The sequence below is a fragment of the Antedon mediterranea genome, chromosome 4, assembly GCF_964355755.1.
Source record: "Antedon mediterranea chromosome 4, ecAntMedi1.1, whole genome shotgun sequence".
Lineage (NCBI taxonomy): Eukaryota > Metazoa > Echinodermata > Crinoidea > Comatulida > Antedonidae > Antedon > Antedon mediterranea.
Genome location: NC_092673.1, coordinates 30030430 through 30050701, shown reverse-complemented (window position 1 = coordinate 30050701; position 20272 = coordinate 30030430). Strand labels below are relative to the sequence as shown.

The 20272-nt window shown below is 31.2% G+C and overlaps 1 protein-coding gene and 1 long non-coding RNA gene across 6 annotated transcripts in view; one reads left to right on the top strand and one right to left on the bottom strand.

Annotated features, from left to right (window-relative positions):
• LOC140047252 (uncharacterized) overlaps window positions 1-20272 on the bottom strand; it is a 40798-nt gene that overhangs the window by 10313 nt on the left and 10213 nt on the right. The window contains exon 1 of one of the 5 annotated variants that reach the window (XM_072092158.1): window positions 16282-16972. The exons of 2 other annotated variants lie outside the window; for them this stretch is intronic. Coding sequence is in view for 2 of the 3 variants with exons in the window: in XM_072092155.1 (XP_071948256.1) it covers window positions 7662-7703 (42 nt within the window). In the remaining variant the exon portion in view is untranslated. Of the gene's footprint in view, window positions 1-7661; window positions 9261-13931; window positions 14117-16281; window positions 16973-20272 lie in introns of those variants that run through there. 2 more of the 5 variants (XM_072092156.1, XM_072092155.1) reach the window with 2 other exon arrangements.
• The window catches only part of LOC140047254 (uncharacterized), an 81984-nt gene that overhangs the window by 52198 nt on the left and 9514 nt on the right, over window positions 1-20272 (top strand). Inside the window, exon 2 of the long non-coding RNA XR_011844919.1 lies at window positions 15789-15865. This is a non-coding gene — a long non-coding RNA (uncharacterized lncRNA). The remainder of the gene's footprint in view (window positions 1-15788; window positions 15866-20272) is intronic.

Below are 20272 nucleotides of genomic sequence, written 5' to 3'. Positions count from 1 at the left end.
GTATATTTACAGAATTTAATTTAATCGCTAATCAAGAAACACAATATAGTAATAATAATGTATAAATAAATATTAAATATTTAAAATTAAGTATACATTAATTTGCAGGTATTTGATTAACATGAACAAAAAAGATATTTGACATGGCACTGATGTCTAATGTACAGTATGTTTATAGTCATTTAAATAATCAGAATAATTATATTATTATATATTATTAATTATTATTATTAAAGAATAACATAATGATGTACCAGTAACAATAATGTAAACATTATGTATTAAAGAATCAAAATCAAGAACAATAGAAATTTGGTTATATGAACATAAGCAAACATTGATTAAATAATATAGTTGATTTTGCCCTAAACTATTCACCGTCAATGTATTTTTAGTCAACATATTCACAGGGTGGTATACATGTATATGTATTCAAGAATCAAAATCAAGATTAATTCATAGAAATTTAGTTATACTAACATAGCAAACATAGATTAAATAATCAAGATTAATTTATAGAAATTTGGTAATATTAACATAAGCAAACATAGATTAAATAATATAGTTGATTTTGCCCTAAACTATTCACCGTCAATGTATTTTTAGTCAACATATTCACAGGGTGGTATACATGTATGTATTCAAGAATCAAAATCAAGATTAATTCATAGAAATTTGGTTATACTAACATAGCAAACAAAACATAGATTAAATAGTGATTTGCCCTAAAATATTCACCGTCAATGTATTTTTAGTGAACACATTCAAAGGGTACTGGTACCAGCAATATTTCTTCCTCTCTAGTCTTGAGTGGGCTGTACCCTGCTGGGATAACAACAGTTTAATGTGTCATCTTTTCTTTATCTTTAAAATACAACATACACATTGAATTGCTAGTAGTGGCCGCCATTGCAATTGAAATTTCCCAAATATAAAAAATGTTTGGTATAAAATAATTCAAATTTATACTATTGTAAGAACCAATTTCGATTTTTTTAGTAAAATAAAAAAAATATGTAGAAGAAGATTATATTATTCTAATGGTGGTTCAATCACAAATTATGTTAAAATGAACTGTTGATTATATTATTGTACAATATTTCTATGCTTTCTTCTCTATATGTTGTCCGTGATTGGTCAAGCATGGTCAAAGGTCTTATGTTGTTGTGGGTTTAATATTCATGAGTTTAACTCGTCAAGGAAGATTGATCAATTTGATGGTCACATGACATATTGAGGAAATTTTATCACCTCCAGAGGGCCACATTTAAAAACTCAAATTACAAATTGGTATCTTTTTCCCATTTTTTTAAGATCTAATTTAAAGTCACAAACTACATTTAATGTTTAAATAAATACTATACGAGATAACTTTTTTTATCTGTAAACGTTTAAAAATGTGCATCGTTTCTCTCTTTTTATCACAATTTACTACAAAACATACATTTAAGACAAGGAATGACCTGGTTTAATGTTTTTAATTAATTAAGAGTTGATCGTATAAAAAGATGTTTTTTATTGAGTTTTTTTGTTCCAAAAGCCTTGAATTTAACATATGGTTTTACATTTAATTACCAAATTATAAAAAATTTATTCAAAATATCAACATAATTTATCTTGACAACATACCTGATATGATAGCCAGATGTTTTTTTTAGAATAATAATTTAGTTTACAAATTCCTAAAAGTTTGAATAAATAAATACAAATACTGTTATAATAGTTTATGTTGAATTTTTATTTATTTATTTTTTTTTTTTAAACCAGAAACAGCAGCAGAAACACATCCGCCACTTACAGTTTGGTTTAACAGATACAGAGACAATAAACACCTAAATTACGATGAAAAAGATAAAGATTGGAATTAAAAATGTAAATTTGGGGATGGGCCTGAACTAAACAATTATAAGATAAACTTAATCTATTGATGTAACCATTTTTAAGAACATTGACTACTAAAGGGAACACAAAGGACATTTTTATTTCTTAATTTACAGGCGGGAACACGAATACCAACATTATTGGAGATAAAAGTTGCAGTAAAAAACAAACGGAAAAGATAATCAATAACCTGAGAAGACTTATCTTTTTTTTACTTAAAAACAAAGTAATATCTTGGTATAACTACTACTACTCATAATTAAGATGTATTTATTAATATTACTTACATTATTTATTTGGGCTAGTGGCCTACATATTGTTGAATAAATGAATGATATACATATAATATTTTTCAAACATGAAAAATTAGTAAAGAAGGAATGTAACCAATTTATGAATAACCTTTTACCTAAGTTATCATTGTAATTAATAAATTGGACGAAAATATAATCAGACTTCCATTTATTGTCATTTGCATATAAAATATACATAAAAATAATGTTTTTTTTATATACAAAAACAGAAAAAAAAAAAAAAACAAGAACAATTACAAAATGTCACATCACTCTCGTACGATATATGTCGTTGGATAAAAGCTGTTACGAAACCTATTTGTACAAGAGATGATGGACCGGGGTAACGTCTACCGCTACGTAACACCTCAAATACATTATTATTATACTAATATTCTCTTGAATTTCATCTGCACATCATTTGCCTCTTGTTTGAATGATTAAAGAGGTTCAACACACATAACAAACGACCTAGAATTTGTTATGTCCATTCATAATCAGAAGACCTATGTAAATTATGTTGTACATGTAAACAAAAACCATCCATAAATCAAAAGAACTTCTTTCATAAATCAAAAATTAAATCAATTTTGTTCATGGACTGAAAGAAGAAAAAAATTCTTATGGGAAAAAAGAAAAATATCCTCATTGGAATAAAAGAAACACATTTCTCTATTTAATGAAATGAAAATAAAACATCTATGTGGGTAGTAATTGGTCATCAAATAAAAAAAAGGATTAAGACAGTGCACATTACGATTGAAGAATATCAAAATCGTTAGCTTTGGAAAATAACATTCATGTCATGAACTTAAGACATTAAAGTATGCAATCATACATATTGTACTTCAAAATTAGATTGTCTAATAGCTTGGTTTAATAGGAACATTTATGAATCACATAACAACATATGTGTGTATAAACTAGGCTAATGTTGCAGCATATATAGATCGTGCATAAAAAAAACCAGATATTAAATTCAGTGCGTGATAAATGTAACCAGTTAAGGAAAGGTAACTAGGCCAACTTTGTTGGTGAATTTAAATTGATAAAAGAAATTGACTCCAAATAACATAAGGCAGTGCATGATTCAACGTTTGAATCTTTAATTTATCATTATCAGGAATAAAAATAAAGATCGAAAGGTTAAATCATGGCTTGCCTCTCGTTATTTGAAGTCAGTTTATACTATGTTATTTAAACATAACCAGTGCGTAATTGCGAAATGTTAGAGAGCATTTCATAGGTTGAAGGTAACACTTTATAGACCTTGAATGTTAGGAAATGGTATAAGGTGTATCCTGACCTAGTAGGAGTTAATTTTAATATAATAATCTTTATAAGCTCAATATACATTGAAAATAATGTCTTTGTGACGTAGTTGTTTAGGAGTGATCCTTTTGTTTGTTTTTTTGTTATTATTGGTTATAATAATTTATAAACCTACTGTGAGGCTAAGGCCCTTGCCTAAACCAAAAGCTCAGCATTATATATTCTCATAAAACAAATAATGTTCATGATGATACTAAATCATTTTGATTGGATCTCAAAGTAATATTATTTAAATTATATAATAAAATATGACTAAACCAAGTCATTATTACTGATATACATTGTATTTATATTTTCTTTATTGAAATAATGTTCATGATGATACTAAATAATTTTGATTGGATCTCAAAATAATATTATTTAAATTATATAATTAAATAATACTGTATATGACTAAACCAAGTCATTATTACTGATATACATTTTATTTATATTTTCTTTATTAATTTTTAATTTTTATCATAAAATTAGCCAAGCCCTCATCCTAAGCTTTTGGAGGATTTTAATGGGAAGTGATAAAATTGATAATTTAAGGCAAGGTTTTAATCATGAATGGACAGGAAAGCCATTAAATAAAAAATTGCATTGTATTATATTTGTTTTAATGTTCTCAATAAACAATCAAGTTTTCTTCTATTATCATGCAAATTGTATTTTTCCTTTGAAAAAAAAAGAAAAATTATTTTATACAATTTGATGAATGATATGTATATTTTTTTAATATAATTTATATTATCCTTTGTGGTGCAGTGTCAAGGTAATATTATTGTTGTTCTTGAATAATAGAATATTATAATTAAAACATATGGAAAATGTGTTTTTGTTGAACATAAACAGTGTACTGTATTGCCAACAGAAGAATTTTAATTAAAGTTGTCATTAGATCTATTCAGCAATGTGGTTTGGGTTTACTAATGAAAGTAATTCTCGTACAAATACGTAATTGGATGTTTCTATCTCATATAACCCAGGCATTAAATGTATTTTATTGATCACAAACTACAATTATGTGAAGGAATAATAATTAATCTTTCAGTTTCTCAATTTAGTAAAAAAAAAATTTTTTTAGCAAAAGACTCTAAATTAAGATGATTGTTCATAACTATGGAAAGGAATTGAATAAATGAAATGGAACATTTTATTTTATTTATTTTAACATTTAAAAACATCACATTGTAAGAGATATTGGAGGACCACTGTCGCTATACAGTAAGTCATGACACACCAACACTTAAAGCATCCAAACATGCAAACATAAATCAATAAATATTATCAACATTTTTTAAAAGTAAATTGGAAGAGGAGAATAAATCACTGGGACATTGGTGAAGATTGGGAGAAGAGGAAAAAGAAGAGGTGGTGAAGAGGGAGAGGTAAAGAGGAAGAGGGGCGAAGAGGGAGAGGGGCGAAGAGGGAGAGGGGCGAAGAGGGAGAGGGGAGAAGAGGGAGAGGGGAGAAGAGGGAGAGGGGAGAAGAGGGAGAGGGGAGAAGAGGGAGAGAGGAAAAGAGGAGAGGGGTGAAGAGGGAGAGGGGTGAAGAGGGAGAGGGGAGAAGAGGGAGAGGGGAGAGGGGAGAAGAGGGAGAGGGGAGAAGAGGGAGAGGGGAGAAGAGGGAGAGGGGTGAAGAGGGAGAGGGGTGAAGAGGGAGAGGGGAGATGAGAGAGAGGGGAGAAGAGGGAGAGGGTGAGAAGAGGGAGAGGGGAGAAGAGGGAGAGGAGAGAAGAAGGAGAGGGAGGGAAGAAAGAAAAAGAAAAGGGGGGGGGGAGAGATGAAGAAGTGTTTATACAATACAAATACAAAATTTAAACTAACCTTTCTAAAACAACCAACAGAGTAAACGATTTTGCCAAAATTACCTCTTTTCAGGATGTATAAATCTCATTGCAAAAAGGGTTATAGATTTAAAGTTCACTTGTGATGTGAAGGAAGTTAATAATTGAAATGAATGAAAACATGAATATATAACCACATCAACAAGTTCACGAGGACATTCAGTACTTAACCATTAAATATTGTAAGCACATTGACCCCCACAATCAGATAGAATTGCCTAAAGGATGCTATTGGGATAGAAACCTATTGTTATCAATATTTGAACACCTGATATGCTAATTAGGCATGTGGTGAAGGTGGTCATGTTGTAAAATATGTTAACAGCTGATACAATGCGTTATTTTTCTCGGTACGATGAGTTGTTGTATTCAGAATTTCGAAATACATTTTTAACGACACAAAGATGTTGTTTAAATGCAAACACAATGACTCAGGGTTCAATGTTCGTATTATTAATGTAATAATTACGATGATTGGCTTCTGATGGTAAACAACGCTGTAACCCGATATTCCTTCCTTACACAAGTGTGTTTTTATTGTTAAATGTCACATAAATGTTTTCAAACAAACTAATAAATGGTGAATTTCTTCTTCTAATGTAGCATGATCAAATGGCCGAGTTGAGCGGGTCAAATGGCCGAGTTGAGCGGGTCAAATGGCCGAGTTGAGCGGGTCAAATGGCCGAGTCGAACGTTTAAGTTATAACTTAAAGTGAGAGTGGGTGTATTGTGTTACGGTAAATCTATAAATCTTATACTTAAGATTTTGTCGTTTCAATTTTAAGGAATAAAAAACGAAACGCTATTACAACACAAGGTGAAAGAAAGTGAGTGGGTTATATAATAACACATTTTATTCATCGAGTCAAGCATAACAAATGTAATGACGGTATTCATGAATAATGCTATTCTTATTTCCTTACGTGCAAACTTTTTTTATTTTTGTTGTTATTGAATTAAAGTACACAAAAATGTATGCTTGCACTATTGTTGAATAACACACGAGTAAATCAGGAAAGTTTAATAATGTATTGTTCCGAGGCAGAAGCATGTCATCAAAGGTATGTAACATCCTGTTACTTTCAATGTTCACTAGAGAGTACTTCCACATTTACCACTATTTACCAGTCATTATTGTGGTTATATAAACATCTTATTTCCGTAGCACATGAGAAAATTATCTTCTGAAAATTCAAGGATGAATTATGAATGATTGTCGTATCTAGTATAATCGGATCCCCAAAATTGTGACTAAATTTAGACACAAGAATTTGGTAAATCACTTTTTTAATGTAATTCCAGTATAGTATCAAACCCTTTATTTGAGAACTCGGTATATTTTGTCCTACAACAAATTGCTATATTAATTAGCATTTGTATAAAGCTCTGTCTACTTTATTAACTATTAGTATTTATGTGACAAAAAAATGTGATGTACTCATATATGGACATGATGATGTCATATCACTACCATATTTAGGCATATCACCACTATATTTTGACAACAATTATTTTTAAATAAATAAATAAATCATATGTAAAATTAAGTTAAAAAACTTGATATCAGAAATTATCCGTTTCTTCCAACTACAATAGCAAACAAAATCAAGAGGTTTATTTATGGGAACACAAACAACGTGTATCCTATTTCTGAATGTGAATTAAAATTGAGAATATGTCATTGTTTGATGGTGGTAGTAATGACAGGGGCTCCTAACGATTGAATAAGTACATCAAATTTGGCTTTTAGCCAGAAACATACGCACTCTCAACATTTATTGCGAAATAGCAGTATGTTGCTATGTGTCATTCATTTTATTTATCTAATGGTGACTATTATACCATTTTGTGTCAGGTGAGTGACCGTACTTAAATACAAAGTGAGTTAAGTTGAGTCAACGCTATTTGATGATATCACTAAAGGTACTCAGAAAAAATTTCATCATTTTTAGTTGATTTCTGAATATCAAGAAATATATTCAGTAATATAACATACCAGATGTAACGAACCACATATTTTATTATTTAAGAAAATACTTGAAAAAAAAACATGAATTAGAAACACAGAATTTTACAACAATATATTATTGTTCCTAATATTAAAAACATAAATCATACTGTAGTAGAGTAAATCATTATTTCCTGAAAAAAAAACCATTAATAATATTAAATATTACAAATTTAATGAACAATAATATAATATAAGAATAAACATTAATATATCTGAGTATGTTAAATTAGCTATGACTAAACTCCAGGATCTGTTGGGAAATAAAAACAATATCAAATATTATTAAAAATAATACTGGTAACAATGTTCTTACCATGTTTAAAACCCATCCAATACCTATGTCATCTACATGCATCTAATTCGATACCTCGGACATTACATTCAATACTAACTGTTCATTGGTCACACCTGTTTGACCTAATTTCTGATTGGCTCAACTGGTATACACAACTGGCAGCTGTGATTGGTCAAGTGAAAATACACAGTTCAGCCAACTCATTGGTCAAACATGTTCAATTTGCATAAACTACACCTTCTTCTAGCTTGCTACATACTGTACAAACACATAAATTATACCACCAAGCAGGAAAAATACTTTTCATTTCCAGAACAAGTATTAATTTTATATCCTGAATTTCTAAATAACATTTGAGGCTTTTAAGTTGCAAACTGCGGTTAGGAACTGGTCTTACGACTTCCTGTTTCAATTCTCCTTTCACTGTTATTACATAATTAACTTATCTTATCTTAGCAACAATGATAATTTCCTATTAATGTCCCAACATTTGGAATCTTAATCTAAGCATAGAATAATCATTATCTTATATCATTACAATCTACTACAGTACTGCTGGTAGTATGATAACACTGTCTTTGTAACATTGTATTACATAACATTGTGTTGTGGAAATACCTCTACCAATGAAAGAATATCAGAAAATGGTTTCCTAAAAATGTTCTTGGTACTGCTTTTATAACTGTGTATATAATTAATATCAATTAATAATATAGGTCACTTATTAATTAATTTAATTGAATGAGAATTGTCAGAGACTAAAATAAAAGTTAGATTTTCAAATTTATTGGATTATCAAAAATGTACTAAAGTACATTAAACTGAACCACATCGCATAAATTAAAAATTAATAGGTGCAATTAAAAAAAATAATATTGTTGAGGGTACACTAGAGTTGTCTGTTAATCTCATACTAAACATTGTTGTTTATACTAAATGTAAATGGCATAAAATGATATCTTGATACTGCTTGGCGAACAATTTTTAATAATACCAGCAATCTATCCAAGGACAATTTAATTGTACTAATAATAATGTACTAAATTTGTTGCTTCATGTTTGTCACTGTTGCTTCATGTTTGTCACTGTTGCGTCACGTTTGTCACCATTGATTCATGTTTGTCACCATTGCTTCATGTTTGTCACCATTGATTCATGTTGTCACCATTGATTCATGTTTCATTTGTCCCCATTGATTCATGTTTGTCACCATTGCTTCATGTTGTCACCATTGATTCACGTTTGTCACCGTTGCTTCATGTTTGTCACCGTTGCTTCATGTTTGTCACCATTGCTTCATGTTGTCACCATTGATTCATGTTTCATTTGTCCCCATTGATTCATGTTTGTCACCATTGCTTCATGTTGTCACCATTGATTCATGTTTCATTTGTCCCCATTGATTCATGTTTGTCCCTGTTGCTTCATGTTTGTCCCTGTTGCTTCATGTTTATCACTGTTGCTTCACGTTTGTCACCGTTGCTTCACGTTTGTCACCATTGCTTCATGTTTGTCACCGTTGCTTCATGTTTGTCACCATTGCTTCATGTTGTCACCATTGATTCATGTTTCATTTGTCCCCATTGATTCATGTTTGTCACCATTGCTTCATGTTGTCACCATTGATTCATGTTTCATTTGTCCCCATTGATTCATGTTTGTCACCATTGCTTCATGTTGTCACCATTGATTCATGTTTCATTTGTCCCCATTGATTCATGTTTGTCACCGTTGCTTCATGTTTGTCCCTGTTGCTTCATGTTTGTCCCTGTTGCTTCATGTTTGTCCCTGTTGCTTCATGTTTGTCCCTTTTGTTTCATGTTTGTCCCCATTGTTTCATGTTTGTCACCATTGATTCATGTTTGTCCCTGTTGCTTCATGTTTATCACCGTTGCTTCATGTTTGTCACCATTGCTTCATGTTTGTCACCATTGCTTCATGTTTGTCACCGTTGCTTCATGTTTGTCACCGTTGATTCATGTTTGTCACCGTTGCTTCATGTTTGTCACCGTTGCTTCATGTTTATCCCCATTGATTCATGTTTGTCACCATTGCTTCATGTTTGTCCCCATTGCTTCATGTTTGTCACCGTTGATTCATGTTTGTCACCGTTGCTTCATGTTTGTCGCCGTTGCTTCATGTTTATCACCGTTGCTTCATGTTTGTCACCGTTGCTTCATGTTTGTCACCATTGCTTCATGTTTGTCCCCGTTGATTCATGTTTGTCCCCATTGCTTCATGTTTGTCGCCGTTGCTTAATGTTTGTCCCCATTGCTTCATGTTTGTCCCCATTGATTCATGTTTGTCCCCATTGCTTCATGTTTGTCGCCGTTGCTTCATGTTTATCACCGTTGCTTCATGTTTGTCACCGTTGCTTCATGTTTGTCACCATTGCTTCATGTTTGTCACCGTTGCTTCATGTTTGTCCCCATTGCTTCATGTTTGTCCCCATTGCTTCATGTTTGTCCCCGTTGCTTCATGTTTGTCACCGTTGCTTCATGTTTGTCACCGTTGCTTCATGTTTATCACTGTTGCTTCATGTTTGTCACCGTTGCTTCATGTTTGTCACCGTTGCTTCATGTTTGTCACCGTTGCTTCACGTTTGTCACCATTGCTTCATGTTTGTCCCCGTTGCTTCACGTTTGTCACCATTGCTTCATGTTTGTCACCGTTGCTTCATGTTTGTCACCATTGCTTCACGTTTGTCACCGTTGCTTCACGTTTGTCACCATTGCTTCACGTTTGTCACCATTGCTTCATGTTTGTCCCCATTGCTTCATGTTTGTCACCGTTGCTTCATGTTTGTCACCATTGCTTCACGTTTGTCACCGTTGCTTCACGTTTGTCACCATTGCTTCATGTTTGTCCCCATTGCTTTATGTTTGTCCCCATTGCTTTATGTTTGTCCCATCTTGAATCATGTTTGTCACCATCTTGAATCATGTTTGTCACCATTGCTTTGCGGTTGTCTATATTGTATAACATTTGTCCCCTTGCTTCAATGTTTGTCTAAAACATTTAGATTTGTATGACTTTACTAATTATACTACTGTACGAGGCCAACAGTTCATAGGAAGTACAGGCCAATACATTTAAAGTTGGCAGGCACATTTCCTCCACGATCTGGCAAACAGGATGCTTCTCCACAGGCTTACTCCCACATGAAATAAATAGTTGACATAAATTTGTTGCTCAGAATAAATTCTTGCAGGAAATAACACACTGGTAGGAATATTAGTATTTCTTGGGCTGCTGTTTAAATCTATGTTCTTGTTATCAAATTAATTAAATCAATTAAACTTTGATAGTACAATATATGGACCATTAAGTTCAGTCTTGATACTACTGAAACATGTACTAAAAATTCAGATTTTAAAATACTGTATTAATATTATATGTACTGGTAAGGTACTGTTTAAAATACCAGAAATGGTATTGCTATGAAGTAACTAACAGTGGATAAAATGATCTGTTCTCATTGATAATTTATGTAATTCAGTCATTCTTGACGACATGTTGAGATATCAAATCATGTAGAGATGTTACAGTATTATACATGTGGTTCCAGTTCAATTGTTTCTATTTCAAATGATTGTCTTTGTTGAAATTCTATCACACCCTGTAATGTTGTTATTGTTCAGGAGCTACATTCCCATAAAAATGATATCACGCGAAAAAGCCTCTCAATGGCGTCCCTGTCATACAAAATTATTTGCGCAATTGTTCAGTGAATCGTAGCGTTCCAACAAAAGGTCATCAAACTCTACAAAGGTTTATTATTCATGTGTAATTTCATTATAAAGATACATAATAGCAATATATTTAAAAACCATCATATTGCATAGAATACAATACAGAATTTATGCCCACTCAAAATGCTGCTTTCATAATCGAATTAGGTTAACATAATTTGATATGGCATCATAGTCTCTAGTATTATTATGTCGAGTATTCAGTTAGAAACAGCAACAAAAAATAATGCAGATCCTAAACTAAAACTCAACTCCAATGAATACACACCATCATGTAATCTTATATTTACAGTACAGTAATAATTAATTGCTCCTCAAGATGTTATCCTACTCTGATAATTGTATTTGGAAAACCAAAGTGATTCTCTGGCAGGATCTGAACACACGACCTCCAAATGAGTTCAAGTTCATAGACCACTGAGTTTAATTGCTTGTAAGGGTTTTTTTTATTATTGGATGTTCCTAATTTAGTAATAGTAATTGCATTAATTTTTTAAATAAAATAGTTGTTATATTATTATTAATATATAATATTAATATATATTTACAAATTTTGAACTTTATTTTCCTTTCTTCGATGCTTTAAATCTTCATCATTTTATAATTTGGAAAGTGGATAAGTATAGTATATCCGCGGCAAGTTGGCAAACATGAATTAATATGAGCATTCACACATCTGTGAGTACTAACTATGTTGTTTACCAACTGGCACACTAGATATTACCTCATCCATCACCTATCTCCGTTAATAACAGTACAAAGGTTATGTATACCAATAAGATAAACTCTAACCATGTTACAGAAAACCTAACTTTGGACTATTTCTCTACCTAGCATTCCCTGACCCCTTAAATTTTGAAAATTACAACGCAAAAAATTAAAGAAAATAGATGTAAAAGAAAAAAGAGTAAGACTCGACACTTAACTTCACAATTTTAGGCAATCAGTTTTAAAATCATAGATTCACCACCACTACAAGTATTATTGGGATTTCGGACTTTTGTTATAATTTACTCGTAAAACCCTTTCCTGGATTGGATCAGAGTTACTATGATTCATGACAACAGTTATACTAAAAGTGCATCATTATTTTTAATGTTTGGCAAGGAAGCTTGTTTCTACTATCCAAGAAAAACAAATGTAATTCTGGAAAGGTTAATCAAAGTACGAAGTTTGTTGATATCATACCCTGGGCATCAAACGTGGGCGGTCACACTTCAGTGACCATGAGAATCACATGTGTATGTATAAATATTAACAAAACATACAAATGTCACATGATAAAGATCAGATATGTTAATCGTTAATGTGATATTTATAGTAAGTATGTGAATAAATCATTATCATGTTACCTAAAAGTACTGTACAACAATAATGTTGTCACAAAAGCATATATAAAATGTTTTGCATTCTTAATTTTCACATCAATTAAACTTTCAATTTCCCACAAATTATTGAAACGTACGTATAATTATGTATCGGTGAATGTTTTAACAAATTTAGTATTAACTAAAGGCTATTCCAAAGCGCACAATAATGACTAATGTCATCTTCAATATTATATTTGAAATTATCAAGGTTGAAATAGCATAATAGAATCTAGCATTGAATAGAGAACAATTTATTCTTCATTTTCGATATAAAAAACATTGAAAACCGTAAAAATTGTAACAAAAAAACACTATTTTACTACATCGCTAAAAATTGTTTACGATGTAAATTATGAAAACGTAATTGTGATGACAACTACTGTAATGTTAACAACACGAACTGGCCATTATTTGGAATTCTGAATAATATAAAAAGCTAAACACAATGAATAGTTTAAAGTATAAATCAATAAAATTGTTATATAAATGCCATTAGAAGCGGTTGCAAATTGTTAATAATATATGTTACTTATTGTTCTTTAATCGTAAAATAACCACTAAAATTATGTTGCTATACAGAATGCTATATAAAATAATTATAAATGTTTTACATGCTCAGTTTCTTCAGTGACTTGCACTTTACCCTATTTATCTAAATCTATAGGTTGAAAAAAAGTACAATGGACTCGGAAGTTACAACATTCTGAAAGATTTTAGAATATTCACATGATATGATAATCTATCATCAATAAAGAAACACATTTATGATGACGTTATGTTCCAAAATCAGTCCTGTTTGTATACAGTACTTTCATTGGAGTACTGTATGTAAACTATGTAAACCTATAAAAACTTCCTAATTAAATTACAATTAGGACCATTAACAGAAGATTAATAAATTAGAAATTGCTGTAAATTTGACATTTTGTGAAAAATTTCTTTTTTTTACAGATTTCACAGTGCAAACGCTCAAACCTAATAGAATAACCTAAATACATTATTTATTATTTTAAAATATAAATCCAAAGGCAAATAACTGAAAAAATGACAATGCTGTGGGTATCAGTGGCTGGATCTCAATGGAGATACAAAAAAAAAAGCGAAAAGTTATTATTTTTAAATATACTGATATAGTTATGATTCATAATAAAACACATGATTCTTACCATCATATTTTTTCACAGTGTGATAATCTACGTAAACAAATTGAAGCATTCACTAAACCTATTCAGTTGAATGTACGAACCTGCGGAAATAAATCGCTGAGCAACACGAAGAATAATCAGCATGTGTTTGCTGATGCACGAAACTGCATTAATTAATCATGTTTCGTAACGAGATAAAGGCAGAAAGGTATGTCAAGGGCACCACATACAAACCTCCGCCTCTTTTCTTTGTTATCCTCCAGTGAAATGGTAATAACCGTTTTATTATTGTCGATGTACATACATTATATTGATCATACAACAATAGTTGCTATAGTTCTCAAATTTTATTGTTAAATAGCATTTTATTAAAATTGCATGAAACAAATAAAAACATTTGTTTGTTTCACATCCAGGATTTTTTTTCTGATGAATTGAAAGGCTTTGCTATCTCGTTACTCTAAACATGAGAATAATAGTTTAAAAGTAGAGTTGCAACGAATTGATGAATTCTTTTACTGAATACTGCCATTTGTTTAAAGAACAGAAGCTATCTAGTAAAAGATCATGTAGTGGGGATGTGAAACTAACGATTCATTTTTATTTTGCCTAAAGCTCTGTCTACACTATCAAATTGTATACGACAAAAAAAATGTAATTGGCCCATATATAGACATGCTGATGTCATATCACTACCATATTTGGGCATATCTTACTTTTTAGTGTACATAGAGCTTAAATGTACTGATCAAAGAGCATGTTGAATCCTATGTTACAGTAGGTTCAAGTAATTTTGTCTAAATTTATAAGTGGGAAAATGTTCGTTTACGTTGTATTACTGTTATTAGGAAAATAAATTTCAGGATCTTCTTAAAGTTTATTAGTTCATACTGTATGTTCCATATTGGCAATTTTGTTGTAAAACTTTAAAGATGTATTGTCCCCAAAAATATGGAAAATAAATATTTAATAAAATCAGATTTTAAATAGGCCATTTTGTTATTCATTTTAATTATTTGAAAAAGAAACGTTTAATTTCAACCAAAAACCATTGTCTGACCGACAATTTACTTTAAATTGCATTTTTTTCAGGTAAATAGATTTATCCATCCAGTTTTTGGAATAGTGAATACCTATAATGTGATATTAAAATAGCATATTAAATTAAATAATTTTTTTATTGCTTTATTTTTAATAGAATATGATTGCAAGAAGAAAAATAATATCAAAATTCAATATTGTAGTGGGCTATCTACATTACCAAGGCAAATGCATTTCAAATACTATATAATATTCTGAGTCACAATGTTCAAACTTGAAATATCTGACAATGTATATAAATATCATAATACGAGAGGAACACATTTGAGACTGTCCCTTAAATTCAACAATTCTTCTTATGGAATTTTATTTACTTTTATTAAGCCGCATCAATAACAATATATTTAAATTATTGTCCTTTTTGGTCATATTCACACAAGATAAAACCATATTTTGGAAAAAAATTAAACCACAAATTACTTTGAACATATTCTCTGTAAAACGTAATAAATCCTAAGAATTAGTTGATTCTCTGCTAAGTTAGTGGGCAGTAACAACGCTTAACATGTGATATTCATGCCTTAATTCCCGGATTACTGATCATTTTTATCTACCCTTGAGGTGCATACAGCCGGCTTAACTTAGATCATTTTAAACCATCCCCCAACATTAACACCGGCCTTGGCCTTTATAAAGGATAGCCAAGTAAAATACGGAATCAAAATATGAATCCATCTTCTACTTTTACACACTAGCCACTCATTTTGGTTTTAATTGTAGTTTACTACTGTACATGTCAACATCAATAAGAATGATAATATTAATATCTTTTCACAGATATGTAAATCACTTTCGGTTGACATGGATGACAACGAGATGACGAAGATTCCAAATTGATGTATAAAACAATCATAGTAAGTTTTGTTTAAAAAATGAAATAAAGTAATTGAGTTAATTATTATATTATTGTTATACAACATTTAACAATAATTGTATTGATTATGCATGGAGGTACAGTATCTTACATTAGACTAGTTCTAGCAGTTAATTAAATGGCAAAAGTTTCTAGAAGTTTAAAAAAAAATCTGCTGAAATCATGAACACAAAGATTACAATAAACTACAATCTGGTAAAAATGTTAATACCCATTTTAATTGGTAAAAGGGGAGTTTTGATACAATTAAATGCTTTTTAATAATAACAAACAGTATTCTTACAATACATGTTGTTGCTTGTATATTTCAATCATTTATTATTAGTTAGTCAGTTAAGTTAGTAACACTTGTTGATCAGATCAACATACATGGAGATATATAAAAATAATACATACACAACAATAGCAAACAAAGGCCACGGCTCCTGAGGTGGAGTTCAAATCTCAAGAATGTTTTGATCCTCTATAGTAAACCGAACAATTGTATTCTGTACAATAAACTATTTACCAAGCACAGTAATAATAATCAAGTATTACAACAGGTGGATAGAGAATGAATTGGAACTTGCCAAAGGCCTTTTAAGATAGGTTAAAACAGCATACATTTCCTATATGTCATCATTATAATAAACCTATTCCCAATCCCTACGTGTTCGTCACATCAATTCTGGGTCAATACACATTCATGTGTGTTAAACGGATCTCGGGCAAACATACAAATTACACAATCCATGAAAAACATTTTCAATTAATGATTACAAATTCGCTTGATCAAATATTTACTCACTGTAATGAAATACTATTTATTTTTCTTTTTTGATAATGGAACAAAATGTTCAGGTATGAAATGTGGGTAGTGGCATTATTACTGACGCCTTCCTGAATATATTCTGGGTCATTAAACATATTCATGTTTACTTATTTAACAATAAATTTATTGATCAATTTGAAAAGGGTCAGTGTTCCATGACAACCTTAATGTACAGGTTACCTCTTGTACTTTTTACCATTTATTACGCTGTTACGCTAACATTTAATGATTTAGCAGTTTTCTACAAAGGATTGCATAATGGATTTACTATTTTTATTATTTTTTTTTATTCCATACGCATCCAACAGTGAGTAACTTGCAAATTACAGGATGGATAAACTATTTCATAATTTATCATGCTCAGTCTTATTTAAGGCTTAGGGAGTGAAATGTGTCCCCTAAAATTTATAGAATAACCCTTGTATCTGTGCCACAAAAATAGTATACTAAACTAAATGTGTATGTTACAATGGGATCCGTTACAATTACAATTGTATTATGATTAATTAAGATTAAGATTGTAATTAATGGCAAACCCAAACCGGGAACTTAGCCACCAGTACGGTTGGTAAGGTTTCAATCTGACCACTTTTTCACAAAGGTCTTTGACAACCCAGAGGCTTGAACATAGATTATTCTCCGCTCTTGCGAAAACCGGACCATTTTATTTCTCTTGGCTCCATCACTGCAAAAGCACATTTTCACGTCATATCTGTTGAATTTCAGGTTGAGTTGTTATAAAAAGTGAGAAAATCATTTAACAATTTAAAAGCTTAAAATAGGTTTTTGTTATTGATATAAACTTTCACCAAATTTACGGCCAATGGAATTATGACAGAGAATCATGGTTCATTGTACAACTATAATATATTAATATCATAAATGCTTGCATGCAACAAAGAATGTGTTTTTGAAACAATTAATAAATCAATATGATTGATTCTACTAGTTTAATAACGCCACATACTGTACACAAATAAGTGGACACGACATTGTCATTATTGATCAGATAGTCTAAATATACCAGTAAAACAATGAGCTTAAAATAAATATTTCAAAATCATCACTAACATTAAACAGCAATTTATCGATCTATTTCAAAGGAGCGTCACTGGATTAATACAGACATTAAAAATAATAACATCAAACAAAGTCATACTTTTACAAATAAGTATGCTATCATAATTTTAGAAATATGTATGTTGGATAGCCGAGTGGTTAGGACACTTGACTGTCATACAGATAGACCTGGGTTCAATTCCCGACAACTCCCAGTCCACTCAGCTGTAAATGAGTACCTGGTTGAAAATACTAGGGAGAAAAAAGGCGGCGTGGAAAGGAACTGGCCACCCTACCACATAATGCTGAGGCTTAGTACAATGAGCTCCTAACAGCTCATTCCCCTACGTTCAGAATGAATACGGGACTCACCTTATGATATCATAATATTAGAGATACTGTAAGTATGGTATCATCATTTTAGAGATGCTTACCATATTGATTAGAAATTTTCGTTTGCGAAAATGGCGAAAGTTTTTGAAAAACATTAGCCAAATTGAAAATCCTTTAGCCAAATTTAAAAAACCATAAAAATTCGCAAAAATGTTTATCAAATAAATAATGCATGTATTTGTTTGTTATTTTACTTCTTTTACATTTATACTATTATTAGGTATCCCAATGAAGCTGATTTTCGTTACCGCGATTTTAACACGTTCGTGAAATTTCAAAAAAGTGACGTGTCTTTGAAGTTAAAAATATACTATTTCTTATGTACCCATGAGAATAAAAATTATATGCCTGGAAAGATCTTGTTTAAGGGATTATTTTTATATATTTTTAATCTATGTTTATTAAATATTTTAATAGAAAACGCGAGTTAAAAATGAGGTACAAAAGCCGGCGAGCCGAAAGCTGCGCGCTAAAAATAACTTTGGAAAACACCTACCCATTTTCGCACCCGATCGCACGAGGTCCATAATAGGTGGTGGAGTAATTTTTGTTGCATGTTATCAGGCTTTAAATACTCTTTATTTTGATATGTAAATCGGTTATTATTATTATGTACATCCGCCTCATATGTCAATTTTAACGATAAAAATTCAATTTTTGAGTCTTTCTCATTATCAAAATCTGGCTAATTTAGTATTGAATTAAAGCTAATTTATATTTCTGTTTGATAAACCACATCGTTTTATTTGACTTTGCGTGGACCTGGTGCGAAGAAACCAACAAGACCAACCACTGAAAAAAATAATCCCTACCATAAATATCAGTGTTTACCATTTTCCTTACGGGGGATTCAGTTCTCCGCTTATTACTAAATTACCGTCGCCCAGGCAATGTGCATGGTATGCATGTATTAGCGCGTTAATTAATGATTGGATAACCCCCGCAGTGGACTGTTCCATTTTCTGAACTAGCCTTCGCCGCACACGAGGCATGTCGAAAAATGTCGCCTCTCATCATGGAATATTTGCTTCGAAACGTCAACTTTACCGATTTATTAAATTATTTAATAAGTGGAATATTTATCAATCTATTATATAAAACAAGTACGTTAGGAAGAAATGTACCGCAGAAATTTAAGAAGCTTTGAATTTGCTATGCAGCGGCCGTAACCCATTCTATGTAGGCGGCCGAAACGCGCTTTGGCCAGGGTTGCCGTTGTAGTATACGTTGTTTCTTAGCTATTCAATTTAAAGCGCAACTTTCGGTTAGAATAATCGAAAGGGAAATAAAATTAAACATGTTAACATTATACTATTGTCTATTGAGGTAATTACTTTGTTAAATTTAAAATTCCCCTTTTTATATAACAGAACAGCCTCGTTTACGGAAGTATTCGTCCACATGTTTCTGTTTACATTTTCTTCTTGAAGTTCATTTTCTACGTCGAAGAATAGGGACTTCCCCTTTTATTCGCTCATCATCACGTCGACGACGATCGGCCACGAACCAATCACATTAACTGTGTGTCATTAAAACGTCATCGAGGCACGCTCTGCGCATGTTTAAACAGAACTAAAAAAATTAACACGGCGATCGTGACGTCGTCACATAAAATGCTGTGGTAGTAAAAAGTGTACCCGAGTCAGAAAGTACTGAAGTGTGGCGAATTCTCGCTCCCATAGAAGTCACGCCGACCAGGCTAGGCCTAGGCTTGGAAATGTATTTTCGCCAATTTGGCGAACGAGGCAATAATTATTTTCGCCAAATGGAGACTCCAGTCGCCATTGGCGAATTGGCGAGCGGTTAGCGCGAGCGTAGATTATACTAACACAAGGCCTCGCAAGCCAATATGGTGACTATGAAATTATGTCTACAAAACATTATGAAACAAACTGTACTGTAGTTTAATTTTCACATTTAATTCATTTCTATATCAATCAAATTTACAATTTTCCAAATAAATCCAAATCTACAAAATTATAAAACAATTTGATAACATTCATTTTTAACTTTGAACAAACAAAAATAATTTCAAACCATGTATTATTTAATTTAGCTTTCAAAATCAAAATTATTTGTTATACAAAGTATTTTTCAGATAAAAATGTCTATAGCAACCAACAA